We start from the raw sequence: 14,462 nt of genomic DNA on the forward strand, positions 1-14,462 counted from the left end.
AAGGTTGTCACCTCTCTAGACTCCGGATGTAACTCCAATTGGTGGTACCCCCACTTCAGGTCTATTTTCGAAAAGACCTTGCTAATCAACAACTCCTGTAGGACTTCCTCAATAGTGGGAATGGGGTGACGTTCTCTTATGATTGCTTCGTTCACTCTCCGCATATCGATACACAGTCTGATTTCATCATTTCTCTTTGGAACTATGACAACTGGGCCTACCCATGGTGTGGAGCGTTCAACTGGCTCGATAATGTCAAGATCGATCAACTCTGCGATCTTCATCTCTACCTTCTTTCTCAGTCCAAATGGAGTCCTTCGCACAGGCTGGGCCACTGGCTTCACCGTTTCATCCACAGCTAGCTTAACTTGTCGGCCCTTCAACTTCCCTACTCCTTTGAAGACTGCTTCAAACTCATGCTTTAAATCTGCATAGCTCTGTACTGCATTTACAACTCCCACATGGAGCACTCCCAGCTCTCTAGATGTCCGCTTGCTAAGTAAAGGTTCTCCCTTTTCCTTGATAACAACAAACTCAGCAGTCGACTTCATCTTTCCCACTTCTACTGTGGCTGTAAAACATCCAACAGTCGTCAATGGTATCTGTGATGTGTATGGATAAAGCCTCTTGGTACTCTTAGTAGATTTGCAGATAATTTTGTCCTTCTTCAGTTTCTCCCACAATATCTGATCTATTACGTTGCAATCACTTCCCGAATCTACTATCACTGGGACTGTGACACCTCCAATGATTATTGGGACCTTCTCATGATCACCATCATTCACGGCAAATTGATAGTACCTCTGATCACGCCCACGGCTGTTATCATCATCACTATCATTTCCGGGTTCACCTTCCACTTGGCGAACTCTATTCTTATACTTCTTTCCATCTCTGGACTTCCCATCTCTGAATTTTCCTCTCGCCTCACTTGTGCTCTTGGCCTTACCTTTGCACATCGTCGCAAAGTGGTTTTGGCCTCCACATTTCCGACAGATCTTTCCTTTGGCTGGACATGATGCATCCTTCCCAAAATGTCCTTTGTTCCCACATCTGTAGCATTCCAAATTCTTTTTTCTGTCATTCTCATATGAAACCTGATTCACTTGAACTTGCCCACCAGCTCTAGGCCTTTCTCTCTCTCTCTCAATGACATGGAGTTAAATTGACCTTCAACAGCTTCTAAAGCAGCAGCCATGGACAATGCATCATTTAACTTGAGCTCACCTCCTTTCTCCAGCATTCTCCTGCGAAGTTTATCAGCTCTGCAGTACTGGACTACTTGGTCAAGAATTTGGTTTTCTACATCCCCAGCTACGAAATTGCATCCAATAAAGCAATAGCAACCTGTCGTAATTTGGTAACAAATTGGGCAACCGTTTCACCATCTTCCTGCTTAGTTTTCCTGAACAAATGTCTTTGAAACGTAGCATTAGGTTTCACAACATAATGAGCATTTAGGGCATCTGTGGCTTTTTGATACTCATTCCTCTCCCCTTTGTTTGGAAGTGTTTTGAAAGTCTCCCTTACCACGGGCCCCGCAGTGTACAGCAACAGTGCTCTCCGTTGAGCCTCCTGGGCCGGCGTACATCCCTCCAGAAACAGGCCGCGACTATCGGCGTAGGCTTCGAACTCTTCAAGCCAAGCTTTCCACTTGCCGCTGACAATACTTGCACCACCCGTCGGATCGAAGTGTGGAACTCCTCGAAGCGCTAACGATTCCGCTCCAGCGAATGCCATGTTGAAACTTTTCCAGCTCGTAGCCACAGATTCAACATCCAAGAAACATTAATCCTCGTCGCCAATGTCACATATTAAGTGCAAACAAACTAACAAAGTAGTTGAATTCCATAACCATAGTCTGGTGTTTATTCCCCGCGCGCACTCAGTATCAATTCACGCGTATCGCATATACATCGCGCACGTGCGATCTGACCTCCTGGCCTGAGGTCACAGGTGTCACATTTGCATAATCTGATACATATTCATTATCATGACAAATACCCCAAAGCTTACGGGGGCTCTGCCCCCTGGACCCCACCAAGGGCCCTAAGGCGGGCCCCTGGATGCTCATCTGACCGTAATTAATTACCTAAAACCCCTGAGCTTCTGGGGGCTCTGCCCCCTGGACCCCACCAAGGGCCCTAAAGCGGGCCCCCCGATGCTCATCTGACCGTAATTAAATACCTAAAACCCTGAGCATCCGGGGGCTCTGCCCCCTGGACCACATCAAGGGCCCTAAGACGGCCCCTGGATGCTCATCTGACCGTAATTAATTACCTAAAACCCCTGAGCTTCCGGGGGCTCTGCCCCCTGGACCCCACCAAGGGCCCTAAAGAGGGCCCCTGGATGCTCATCTCACCGTAATTAAATACCTAAAACCCCTGAGCTTCCGGGGGCTCTGCCCCCTGGACCCCACCAAGGGCCCTAAGGCGGGCCCCTTGGATGCTCATCTCACCGTAATTAAATACCTAAAACCCCTGAGCTTCCATGGGCTCTGCCCCCTGGACCCCACCAAGGGCCCTAAGGCAGCCCCCTGGATGCTCATCTGACCTTAATTAAATACCTAAAACCCCTGAGCTTCCGGGGGCTCAGCCCCTTGACACCCTGCCGAGGCTCATGCCCCACGCCAATTTACGCTCTACCTGATCGATAATACTCCACTTTGAAAAACGTTCCGCGGGACCTGCATGTAACGTGTAAGACTGGTGGTGATGCAGATTTTTCGTCTGCCCCCCCCCCCTCCCTTCCGATTTTTTTTTCTCATTACGTCACTGCCCCTGGAATGTTTGCCCCCCCCAATCCCAAACTGCTTCCGGCGCGCCTGATTCTAACAGTTTCATCCTGTTGATCAATCAGTATGAAATTGATGGCACATATAGGAATAGTCCTTTAATAACATAGAGAATAAAGTACTGCCCGACACAAACAAAAGAAATTTTGATTGCATAAATGACCCTATCCTATCCAAGTTTATATTGTGGCGTTTTTGGACCCCACCCCTCTACTTTTTCTTTTAATTAAACAATTGGTGGGTAAATAAAATGTACATGTTTATCTTTCATATGGATTTGGATAGATAAATAAACTTTCGATAGATCTTTTTTACCACACCAAGTACAATGTGTGGGACTGGAATTCCTCTCTTAAAGTGAGACACCTTATGTCACTTTTTTAAACTTTAATGCTCAAGAATTACACATACATGTATATAATGTTATGGAAGCAGGTACTCACCTTTGGTATTTCTCATATTATAAGATTTCCTTGGTAACTATTTTGTATTATTCCTGTGAGATAATGTACACATGTATGCGCGTTCAGGAATTTACCTTTTAAACTTCCCGCGAGAGATTTTGAGTTGCATTGAATGTGACGTACATGTAGAGGGTGCTATTTTTATTCAGAGGATCTTTGGTTATCTGGCCGGTCGGCCTGGTTAAAAGTGGCGCATAAATATATGTGTGACTTTTGACCAATCACGTTGCCGGATTTGAAGGGTATAAATACGGGGCGGGAGACACAAATTTGGCATAAGTTCTCAGATCGCCATTTTGCAAGACCATTCGGACGTTCTCAATTCATTCATATTCTCTTCTCAGCTTTCACCCAAAGAAGCATTGTAAGTACCAATTTTATTCAAATTAAATAGGAATAATTAAAGGGAAGATTGAATATTAATATGGAATGCAGTTCTTACTGATTTAATGAATTTATTATCTAAATGTGGGATTTTAGGAGGAAATTGAACTTGATATACAAATTCAGATTTTAGATTTGGATCGTTGGTAATATAAGTACTGATATAGTTCTCAGTATTTTCATATCTAATGGAGATAATAATATTGATGTATGAAGTGTATGATGTGATATTTTCAGACTGAATTCTGGAATTATTTGTGTGCTTATTGAAATATGTTGAAATGTCCAAATTATTCTAAGTGTCGACCTTTTGGTCACTAACTTAGAGTCTACTTACACTTCTGAAATATTCTAAGTGTCACTGTTTTGGCTCTGATAGGACTTAGACAGAAAAGACAACTCATTCATTGCATCCTTGTATATAATTATTTATTATAGAACTGAACAACATGTGTGGAAGGAATATATGTCCTCGTTCGTACTGCAGGGTCTGGGACCCTGGCATTATTTATTCAGACCTTTACTGGTTGGAAATTGATGGATTTTCAATACTTTAAGACTTTCTAATACTTCAATACTTTAATATTTTAATACTTTGACATCTTAAATCTTAGTCTTCTGACTAAGCTAACTGGAAGAGTTAAGTGTGTCTCAAAAGTGCCTTTATACATAAACTTTTACCTTGTTCAATGTGTTTGTAGAATATAGGTCTACATACAAATATTCTAAGTCAAGACCTTTCGGTCACTGGTTATTTCCTACTAAGACAAATACTCTTAGAGTGAATCTCGGTCACTTATTACTTTAGAAATATTCCAAGTTCAGACCTTTCGGTCATTTGTATTATTAAAATATTCTAATTATTTTTGGTAACTTTTAACCTTAGGAAATATTCTAAGTTCAGACCTTTCGGTCATTTGTATTATTAAAATATTCTAAGTATTTTTGGTAACTGTTAACCTTAGGAAATATTCTAAGTTCAGACCTTTCGGTCATAAACGTCACGGAATTGAAGTACATGTATTCATAAATGCTTACTAGATATCATAATCAATGCATGTTTAGTCTTAGGCGGTGTCACTAGTTCCCCCCCTCCCCCTTTTTTAGGATATCAGGTCAGATGATTTTTGGCTACAGAACAGAATGCAATTTCTGTTAGATGAACACATAGAAAACAGAATGCCATTTCTGTTTAGATGAACATGTTATCGGACCGCCTTCAGTTTTGATGATCAGTTTAGATGAACATGTTTTCAGACTGCCTTCAGTTTTGATGATCAGTCAGTGAGGTACTAGAACCAAGATTAGAGGACTTGGAAGTTGACCATCACCACCCCCCCCCCCTTTCTTCCTGCTAGTTCACCGCCATGCATTGATTTAGTAATTACATTTTATATATATGTGAATTTAGAGTTAAACTCAGAGAAGTTATGGTTCAGATTAAACAAGAGAGTTGTTCCCTCGTTAAGATATCTTTAGACATAGTTCTGGGAGATAGAATCTCTGAGGCCAGTTTCTATTAAGCGTCGGTTTCTGAAAGTAGCACTGACTAGAAGGTAGTGACTACGTTTTAAGATGGGAAAGTTTGGTTCAGGTATGCCCAGGAGGGGAGAAATGGTGTTGGCAAGTTGAGAAGCGAGGTTTTATGATATACGAAAGGATGTGTTTATGCGCTGGTTGCAACAACACGGTTTAGGCCAAGGGGATAATGAGTATGAAAAGAAGAGTTAACACTGACTTGGGAACTAGGATTGAATAAAGACAGAAACGTTGGAACGTAATTTAAATAACTTATAAATATTTGTACTACAAGTGGATTACGATACCATGTAACCTAGACTATTTCACGCTTATAACATGTGTAAGCAATCGTAAATACTGCAGTTGTACATAAGTTGAATCTTTACCATCGTTGCGGAATTCATTCCACCAGTTAATGTTTTATAGTTATACATTATTAAAGTTCAAGTTAAACGTTATTACAAAGTAGACCCTATTCTTGAATTATTCATTGAAGCAATTGCCTGACCAATAATTGTAGACCTGATTGATAAAGAAGATGTTGATGGAGAGGTAACTACAATTGTCAAGTGAGAGAGAGAGAGAAGATGATGAGTTTAGATTGATTTATTTAGCCTACAGTTTGCTTGATGCAAACGGCCCTAGTACGCCATATTGATTCCAGCTCGGATAAGCTTGAGAGACAGAGAGTAAGGAAATGCGAGACTATGCAGCGAGAGGCTAAGTGAGTACTCTGTGGTACCTATCCCTGAGTAGTGTGGAGCGAACGTATTGTAACGATCCGCTCCGCGGTCGTGACGTAACAAAGAGGCCTAACTTAAATGATTGTTGTTTTCAAGCGCGTCATCATACACCGACGCACAATGTTTACGTTGCATATTTTTGCAATTAATTTGCATACGAGCGATTGACATTTGGATCCATTATTGAGATGCTTTAAGATGTTAAACTGTAATTGTTTATCAATATATCACATGAATTTGGAAGTAAAGTTGTTTAGACAATGTGACTTGTTAATATTTACTGCAAATGATATGTCATTCAGAGTGTTGTATTTAATTAATGGTAAAATAAGAAATTTACTTAGATATTTTGCTCTGAACTAGCACAGTCTTCATGTTAAATCCATTTTCGCTGCGCGCGTACTTTCCAAGATCGCTTAGCGCATCGATTTCCCCCACGTCCGCATTATGCCTTTATAACCCGTAACATTTCTAAAACGCGAGGAGAGGGAATTAGACGCTCGTCGGAATCAGAACTATTTAGTCTCTCCCTGGAAATCCCCCCCCCCCCCCCACCTAAGGACTTGTCTTGGAATTGGACGCTCGTCGGAACTGGTACCACACATAAGATCTCTCTCTCCCTCCCTGGAATATAAAGGTATACACAAGGAAGTCTACGCTGGAATTAAGATGCTGGAATGAACCACTATTATTAAGATGCAGGAATATTCTAAGTCCACCTCTCCCCCTATGATGCTATGGAATTAAACTAAGACGGAAAACTCCCAAGTCCCATAAATCCCAATGAATCATTGCCTTTCACTTTTTACATGTATTCGAATATAATAACGACAATCGTATAAATTTTTAAAGTATAACTATGAGCACAAGGTATTTGTGACAGTGGTGATATAAAGATGTAAATATTTGAAGTACATGCATTAGCCTAATAAAAGTTGACCATTTTCTTTTGTCTTGAAACTGAAATTATGAGTCTATAAACACTTTGTCTTTCTTCTTGACTGCATGGTACTCCTTCATAGTCGTATATTTCGACGAAACGAACGTAAATAAGTATTGTAGCTTCCCCCGTCTTTCCTCAAATAAAAGATAAGATCTAATTACTCTAACCGCTCGGACATTATAAATAATGTCGGCTGACGAATATCCTGACAGATATAAAGAATCAGTTTCCCCAGCTGGGAAAGAGAATAATCCCGACGTAGAGGTCGAGGTTGGAGACGGAGGCGGGGGGCGCGGCCGCCACAGTATGCATGTGCGAGAAAAATGCCTAAGTTCTGTATGACTATGGTTATCGTGCAATACTGATCATACACGTGTGCTAATGGTGTGTGAATGAGTAGCGACAAGCCTATGATGGAAGAGAGATGATTCAGAATAAACAATTAGACAGAGTATCAGAGTACAGAATATTTACCAGTATTTCTTGACTTGTTCCTTTTAAATCTACAAGAAGCTGAATGCATCATGAGGAACATCTTGGTGAATTCTGTTGGGATTTCTTGAGCACACTAAGACGAATGGCTCCTAATTTGTAACATGGGCGCATAGACACGCATTACTTTTAGCCAATCAGCGGCAATCCTTTCCCCCAACTCTCTTGCAGTCTCGTATTGTTACGTCACAAGGAAAGACAATTCATATTGTGACGTAGTTTTCCATTTAGATTGGGATCAACTGGAGAAACCTCAGTTGACCCAGGGGTCATGTCCCTATATCACCATGTGGTGGCAGCAATTTCTATTGAGACTCATTTGTTGAGAAGGTGTTTTGCGTCCCGCGTCACAATATCAATGGTGTGCTGATATTATGTAAGTCTTGACAATAGACTACGGTTCTCAACATGGCTCATGAGATTGAATCATGACGCAGTTTGGTTCTAATAAAGACACCTGTAAACATTAACCTCCAAGCCTCCGTATCATGACTTCTACAGTAGAACCATTACCAAAATATAATATGGTGTCAGGTCTTCCCGATCAAGGACAGATGTTGACTTCGAGGGAGGATAGAACCCAGGAATAAACAGGTGCAGGATTTCCATTTTTACGCCAGATTGAAGGGCTCAGTCCCGTGTGTGCAAACTGTGTGTATGTGGCTATGAGTGCGTACATGCGTCGGCATATTTTAACTCGGTGAAATTGCTTGTCTCGTTAGTTTGACTAGGTTGTAAAGATACCACAATAGTAAATAAGAGGTTAAAGCATTGTTCAGAGAGAAACAAATAAGAAACCATGGCAACAAATCTAAGTCAACCACAGCCATTGGAGCTGACAGGAAACTTAGCAGAAAATTGGAAACGTTTCAAACAAAGATTTGAATTGTATAATGTGGCCAGTGGAATGTCAAAGACAGAAGAAAAAGCACAAACATCCATGCTCCTACATGTCATAGGGGAAGAAGCTCTTGACATTTACAATACATTCCAGTTTGAGGAAGATACCGGAGATGAGATGAAATTAGAGAAAGTGCTAAAGAAATTTGAGAACTATTGCATGCCAAAACGTAATGTAACATTTGAGAGACACAAATTTTTCACACGGTCACAACACAAAAATGAAACAACAGATCAGTATGCAACTGAATTGCGCAATAGAGCTAAGTCTTGTGATTTTGGTGACTTAAAGGATAGCCTCATTCGTGATAGAATTATCTGTGGAATTGTGAACTCCATGGTCAGGGAACGCCTATTGAGGCAAGATGATTTGACGCTGGATAAGACGTTACAGTTGTGTCGTTCTGCTGAAACTACTCGAGCTCAGGCAAAAGAGCTGAGTTCCACGGATGAAGTCTCGGTTGATGCTCTTGGGAGTAGGAGAAAGTTGTTTCACGGTAATCAAAGACAAAATCCAAGGCAAAGTCTAGGTCAACAACAAACTCAAAGGCCATATCGAAGTCAAAATCAGACTCAAGGTCAGAAATCTAGAAATAGTTGCGGTCGTTGTGGAAACTGGCATGGTCAAAATGCATGCCCTGCTCAAGGTCAAATTTGCAAAAAGTGTGGTCTTGGAAATCATTTTGCGAAGTGTTGTAAAACTCCAATGAGTAAAGTTATCAACGAGATGCAAAATCTCGAGGTCGAAGATGAGTTCATGGTTGATGTTGTAGAAACATTAGAGTCTCGTGATGAGTGGAAGGTCAAGCTAGTTGTCAATAGTAGGCCGGTTATTTTCAAGTTAGATACTGGTGCTCAGACAAACCTCCTTCCAGAATCAGTGTATCAGAGTTTGATTCCCAGGCCAAAGCTGCATCCAGCTAGAGTGAGATTGACAGGCTACAGTGGAGTAGTAATTCCAGTAAAGGGTCGTTGTTATGTACAAGTGGAGTACAAAGGTTTAACTCACAATATGGCTGTTCTAGTAACTCCTGGTGATCGTCAACCATTGTTAGGCTTACAAGCATGTGAGCAATTGAAGCTTGTAAAGAGAGTCTTGAATGTCAAAACAGAATCAAAGAATGTAATAGTAGATGACTATGAAGACGTGTTTGAAGGGTTAGGATGTGTTCCTGGAAAGCATCATATCACGCTAAAAGAAAATGCTCAACCTGTACAACATGCATGTCGAAAAATTCCATTTCCACTGCGAAATCAGCTCAAGGATGAGCTAGATAAAATGGAACGACTTAAAGTTATCACACCAGTGGATGAACCAAGTGATTGGGTGTCGTCGCTCGTGGTGGTGATGAAGAAAAACAATCAGCTTCGAGTATGTCTCGATCCAAGAGATCTAAATAGGTCCATAAAAAGAGAGCACTACCAGCTACCATCAAGAGAGGAAATAACAGCACAGTTTGCAGGAGCTAAGTACTTCAGCAAATTAGATGCGTCCTCAGGTTTCTGGCAGATAGAGTTAGATGAGGAAAGCTCAAGGCTATGTACTTTCATAACGCCATTTGGGAGATACAGATTTCTCAGGTTACCATTTGGGGTCTGCAGTGCGCCAGAAGTGTTCCACAAGGTTGTGCATAATTTGTTCGCACACATACCTGGTGTCAACACAATGATGGATGACATAGTAGTATGGGGGTCAACCCAACAGGAACATGACACCAGACTGAAACAGGTCCTTGACATAGCTCAGAAAGCAAATCTGAAACTCAACAGAGACAAATGTGAGTTCAATGTGAGCCAAATGACATTCATTGGCGATGTGATCAGTGAACAAGGTGTTCAACCAGATCCAAAGAAGGTTGCAGCCATATTGAACATGGAAAGACCACAGAACAAGCAAGATGTTCAAAGGTTCTTAGGTATGGTTAACTACCAAGGAAAGTTCATACCAGATTTATCCACAAAGTCAGCCCCGCTGAGAAGTCTTCTTGAGAAAAGAAATGAGTGGATGTGGCAAGATGCACAAGAAAAAGCTTGGTGTCAACTCAAGGAAGCTCTGACACAAGAACCAGTGCTCCATTTCTATGACAGCACAAAGCCGACGAAGCTATCAGCTGATGCATCCAAGAATGGACTAGGTGCAGTGCTACTGCAACAACATGACCAGAATTGGTTCCCCATTGCTTATGCATCGAGAGCAATGACTGATGCAGAAACTCGCTACGCGCAGATAGAAAAAGAACTGCTAGCGATGACGTCTGCATGTGAAAGATTTCACCAATACATACATGGACGACAGGTAGAAGTCGAAACAGATCATAAACCTCTTGTACCATTGTTCAAAAAATCACTCTGTGATTGTCCTCTTCGCATTCAACGCCTACTAATCCGAGTGCAGAGATACGATTTGAAAGTATCCTACACACCAGGAAAATACATGTACACCGCAGATGCATTGTCTAGAGCGGTAGATCCACAGGCAGACATGCAGGTCGAAAGAGAAGAAGACATCAGAATCTATGTAGACACAATAATGGAGACATTACCAGTCACATCAAACAGAAAAAGTCAGTTTGTAGATGAAACACAGAAAGACAAAACACTACAAGAATTGATAGGCATCATCAAAGATGGATGGCCTGAAACAAAACAACAATGTCCAGTAGCAATTAGAGCATACTGGAACATTAGAAATGAGCTGTCAGAAGCCGAAGGCTTAATCATGAAAGGCAGCAGGATCGTTGTACCAAGCACAATGAAAAAACAGATGTTGGATAAGATCCATGAAGGACATTTGGGCATAGAAAAATGCAAGAGACGTGCAAGAGAAGTCTTGTATTGGCCCAGAATAAATCAAGACATAACAGAAATGGTACAAAATTGTAACTCATGCTTGATGTATAAACCAAAACAACAGACAGAAAGTCTGAAACCACACACGGTACCAAACAGACCGTGGGAAAAGATCGCTGCAGACTTGTTCACACTGAATAACAAAGATTACATGGTAATAGTAGATTACTATTCACAATTCATTGAAGTCTGTCCACTGTCAACAACAACAAGTAAAACAGTGATAACAAAAATGAAAGAAGTCTTTTCAAGACAAGGCACACCAAGTGAACTCGTGACGGATAATGGTCCGCAATTAGCTAGTAAAGAGTTCAAAAACTTTGCACAAGATTGGGACTTCTGCCACACAACAACAAGTCCGTATCATCCTCAGTCGAACGGACTAGCAGAGAATGCAGTGAAAATTGTGAAGAATCTCATCCGCAAATGCCAAGACAGTAGACAAGATGTCTACAGGGCACTACAAGTCTACAGAAGCTCACCACTAGAATGTGGAAAATCGCCAGCTGAACTCCTGTACAACAGGCGATTGAGATCAAACCTGCCCATGGTGGACAAACTTCTTGATCCACAACACATCAATCCTCAACAGGTGAGGGAAAGGAAGGAAGGGCAGAAGGTAAAGCAGAAAGAGCGATATGATAAACATGCTCGAGACCTACCAGAACTAAACATAGGTCAGACTGTAAGACTTCAAAACATGCACAACAATCGATGGTCACAAAGTGGCATCGTCAAAGTCAAACTGCCAAACAGATCATATTTGGTAGAGACAGAGTATGGAGAGATTAGACGAAGAAACCGACGTCATCTCAGACCGGCACCCACACGAAGGGATGATCGGTTCCAACAGACAACACAGACGGACAGCGATCCAGATGACGAGGATGTTAGCGAACCAACCCCTGAGCGTTCCGGCGTACCAGCCCAGCAAGCATCATCCTACATGACCACCAGAAGTGGACGAATAAGCAAACCGCCAAATCGAATGGACTTGTGAAATAATCACAAAAACAAATTGAACTATGAACAATGAAAAGCAAAAGGACTATATTAACAAAAGCTGATAATATCAAGAAGAACTGAAAGTGAAAGTTACACTTTGCCTTTAAAAGGACATTATATTATATTGTTATGAATGTTTTAACATTAACTGTATATATGTTTTTTGTTATATCCACAGATACTTGGAAGATATCAAGATTGGATATCGTTAAGTTATGTTCAAGCTCAAGTTAAAGCTTAAGTGTGTTAATCACTGGATTGAAAAGTTATTGGAAAGAAATAACATACAAAAGAAATGTTGCAAAATATTCTGAATGCATGGTCAAAGAAACAACTCACAAAATCATTTATTTCTTGAAAAGTATTTGAAACAGATCAAAACAAACCCAACGCTCGCCATATATGCATTGTTTCCAGATTTGGAAAACATATTGAAACCAAAATTAATATCCAGCGATGTGTTCAAAAGTAAGTGTTAAAAATAATGTGTTATGTTATTTCTGTGGAAAAAGAATGTAACCCTTCTTAGAAAGGGAGATGTGCTGATATTATGTAAGTCTTGACAATAGACTACGGTTCTCAACATGGCTCATGAGATTGAATCATGACGCAGTTTGGTTCTAATAAAGACACCTGTAAACATTAACCTCCAAGCCTCCGTATCATGACTTCTACAGTAGAACCATTACCAAAATATAATAAATGGAAAGCTGAATGAATATAGAATACAAATATAAAAAAATATTTTCCCTTTCAAAAGCAATTTAAAACCTTATTTTCCACACCTGACCTGATCGTCTCGCCTATAGCCGAGGTGATGAGCTGTGCTTAATTCATGCAAAGTAATTATGAATATGCTTGCTCCATACAAAATGATATCAAGCTTAAGACTTCAAGTTTTCAGAGAGATATTTATCCTCTGACGGACACTAAAATAGATATGATTGATAGTTTTGAAATCCATGACTTACAAGCTAGCTTTCTGTTGATATAAATGCATAAGTAATCTATATTTAATTTTTCACTTCCGACATGGTCTTTAAAAAAAATACAAGTAATCAAATATAATAAATCTTCACAAGTAAAGCACACCACAAAAGAAAATAATACACATGGTTTTATCATAATCAAAATATAATTTCCTCAATGTACATACATGATTCATAATTAATATGGTACAAAGGCACTTGATTCATGGCAAAAATTAGAGGCAATTTGAGCGATTGGAATGATTTCTGATGAAACATTACATTAAAAATGTTGTAACCGAAGTTCTCTGATATCAATAAAATACAAACTATTTAGATACATACATGTAAAAGCTACCAGTAAAATAACTAAAAAGCATTTGCTATTCTCCAAGCAACTATTGTTTCTGTGTTTCTTCCCTCCCCCTTAAGCCTATTGTTCCTTTAAGCTGCGGCAAAACAAGGTACATCATGCGAGGGGTTTCTAATAAAGCATACAACCTTTATCAGTTTGTTATATCTTATATACCGGTATACCTTCTATGAGGAGGCGCCATGGCTCAGTGGTAGAGCATCGTCTAGTTACGGGTAGGTCCCAGGTTCAGAACCAAATCGATACGCTAGCCATCGAGGTCACTGTGACAGGTGGCTATCTCATTAACTCAGCTCTCATTTAACATAAGAAAAAGAGGATCATGGGGGACCAACAGGCACCGATTAGGGAAGTTTTCTATATAGAGGGAGCAAGTAGCTACAAGTATGGCAGTGTGCCTTTAAGGCTTGAAATAGCTAGCCTACATGTACCACTAAGCCTATATATAATCCAAGTTGGGTATCTGATGATATAACAAGATATTCAGTGACATACTAAATATCCTACCACCATGCAATCTAGTATTACAGATACAATGGTCAGTTATTCCGTCACAAAGGTACTGTATTAGCATTGTTGTCTAAATATTTGCTCACTGGTCTGAATAAACTCAGGTAGAGGCATATAGTCGCTGCATGCCCCAGTCAATTACATTTACAGCTCCAAATAACCTCTGATAAGACTGCACCTTATAAAAGCAAGCTTGGATTTGGATTTGGGATTTAGTAAGTTTCCATTAGAGGTAGTGGTAGAACAATATTGGGTATGACTGATGAAATTGTAATAAAAGATTATATATTCTCATTTAGCTTTTTATTTACAAAGTGATTACAGAATATTGCTATGTCAGAATGACCCTCTTGTTAATCTTACAAACAAATAAGGCTGCATATATATATACAGCATACAACAGCAGAATATGCGTAGGTGAATGTACTTTACACACAAAGTACTTGTACCATAATGCGGACGACGATAACATGTTCACAAATATAATCTTTACTCAATTAGCACCATAGGCAAAG

At 40.3% G+C, this 14,462-nt stretch overlaps 2 protein-coding genes across 2 annotated transcripts in view; one reads left to right on the top strand and one right to left on the bottom strand.

Annotated features, from left to right (window-relative positions):
* The window catches only part of LOC755759 (aminopeptidase N), a 58,839-nt gene extending 51,390 nt beyond the window's left edge, over positions 1 to 7,449 (bottom strand). The window contains exon 1 of the mRNA XM_030995393.1: positions 7,324 to 7,449. The gene's annotated coding sequence lies outside the window, so the exon portion shown is untranslated. The remainder of the gene's footprint in view (positions 1 to 7,323) is intronic.
* A 254-nt stretch (positions 7,450 to 7,703) lies between these two features.
* On the top strand, positions 7,704 to 12,742 carry LOC115928303 (uncharacterized protein K02A2.6-like). Its single transcript, XM_030995395.1, has one exon. The coding sequence runs from the start codon at positions 8,141 to 8,143 to the stop codon at positions 12,089 to 12,091; it is 3,951 nt and encodes a 1,316-aa protein (XP_030851255.1). The 5' UTR covers positions 7,704 to 8,140; the 3' UTR covers positions 12,092 to 12,742.
* The last annotated feature ends 1,720 nt before the right edge of the window (positions 12,743 to 14,462 follow it).

Source organism: Strongylocentrotus purpuratus, unplaced genomic scaffold (assembly GCF_000002235.5).
Source record: "Strongylocentrotus purpuratus isolate Spur 01 unplaced genomic scaffold, Spur_5.0 spur5_scaffold_21, whole genome shotgun sequence".
Classification (NCBI taxonomy): Eukaryota; Metazoa; Echinodermata; class Echinoidea; order Camarodonta; family Strongylocentrotidae; genus Strongylocentrotus; species Strongylocentrotus purpuratus.

Coding starts and splice junctions, on each gene's coding strand:
- LOC115928303 (XM_030995395.1), top strand. CDS start 8,141: ATGGCAACAAATCTAAGTCAACCACAGCCATTGGAGCTGACAGGAAAC.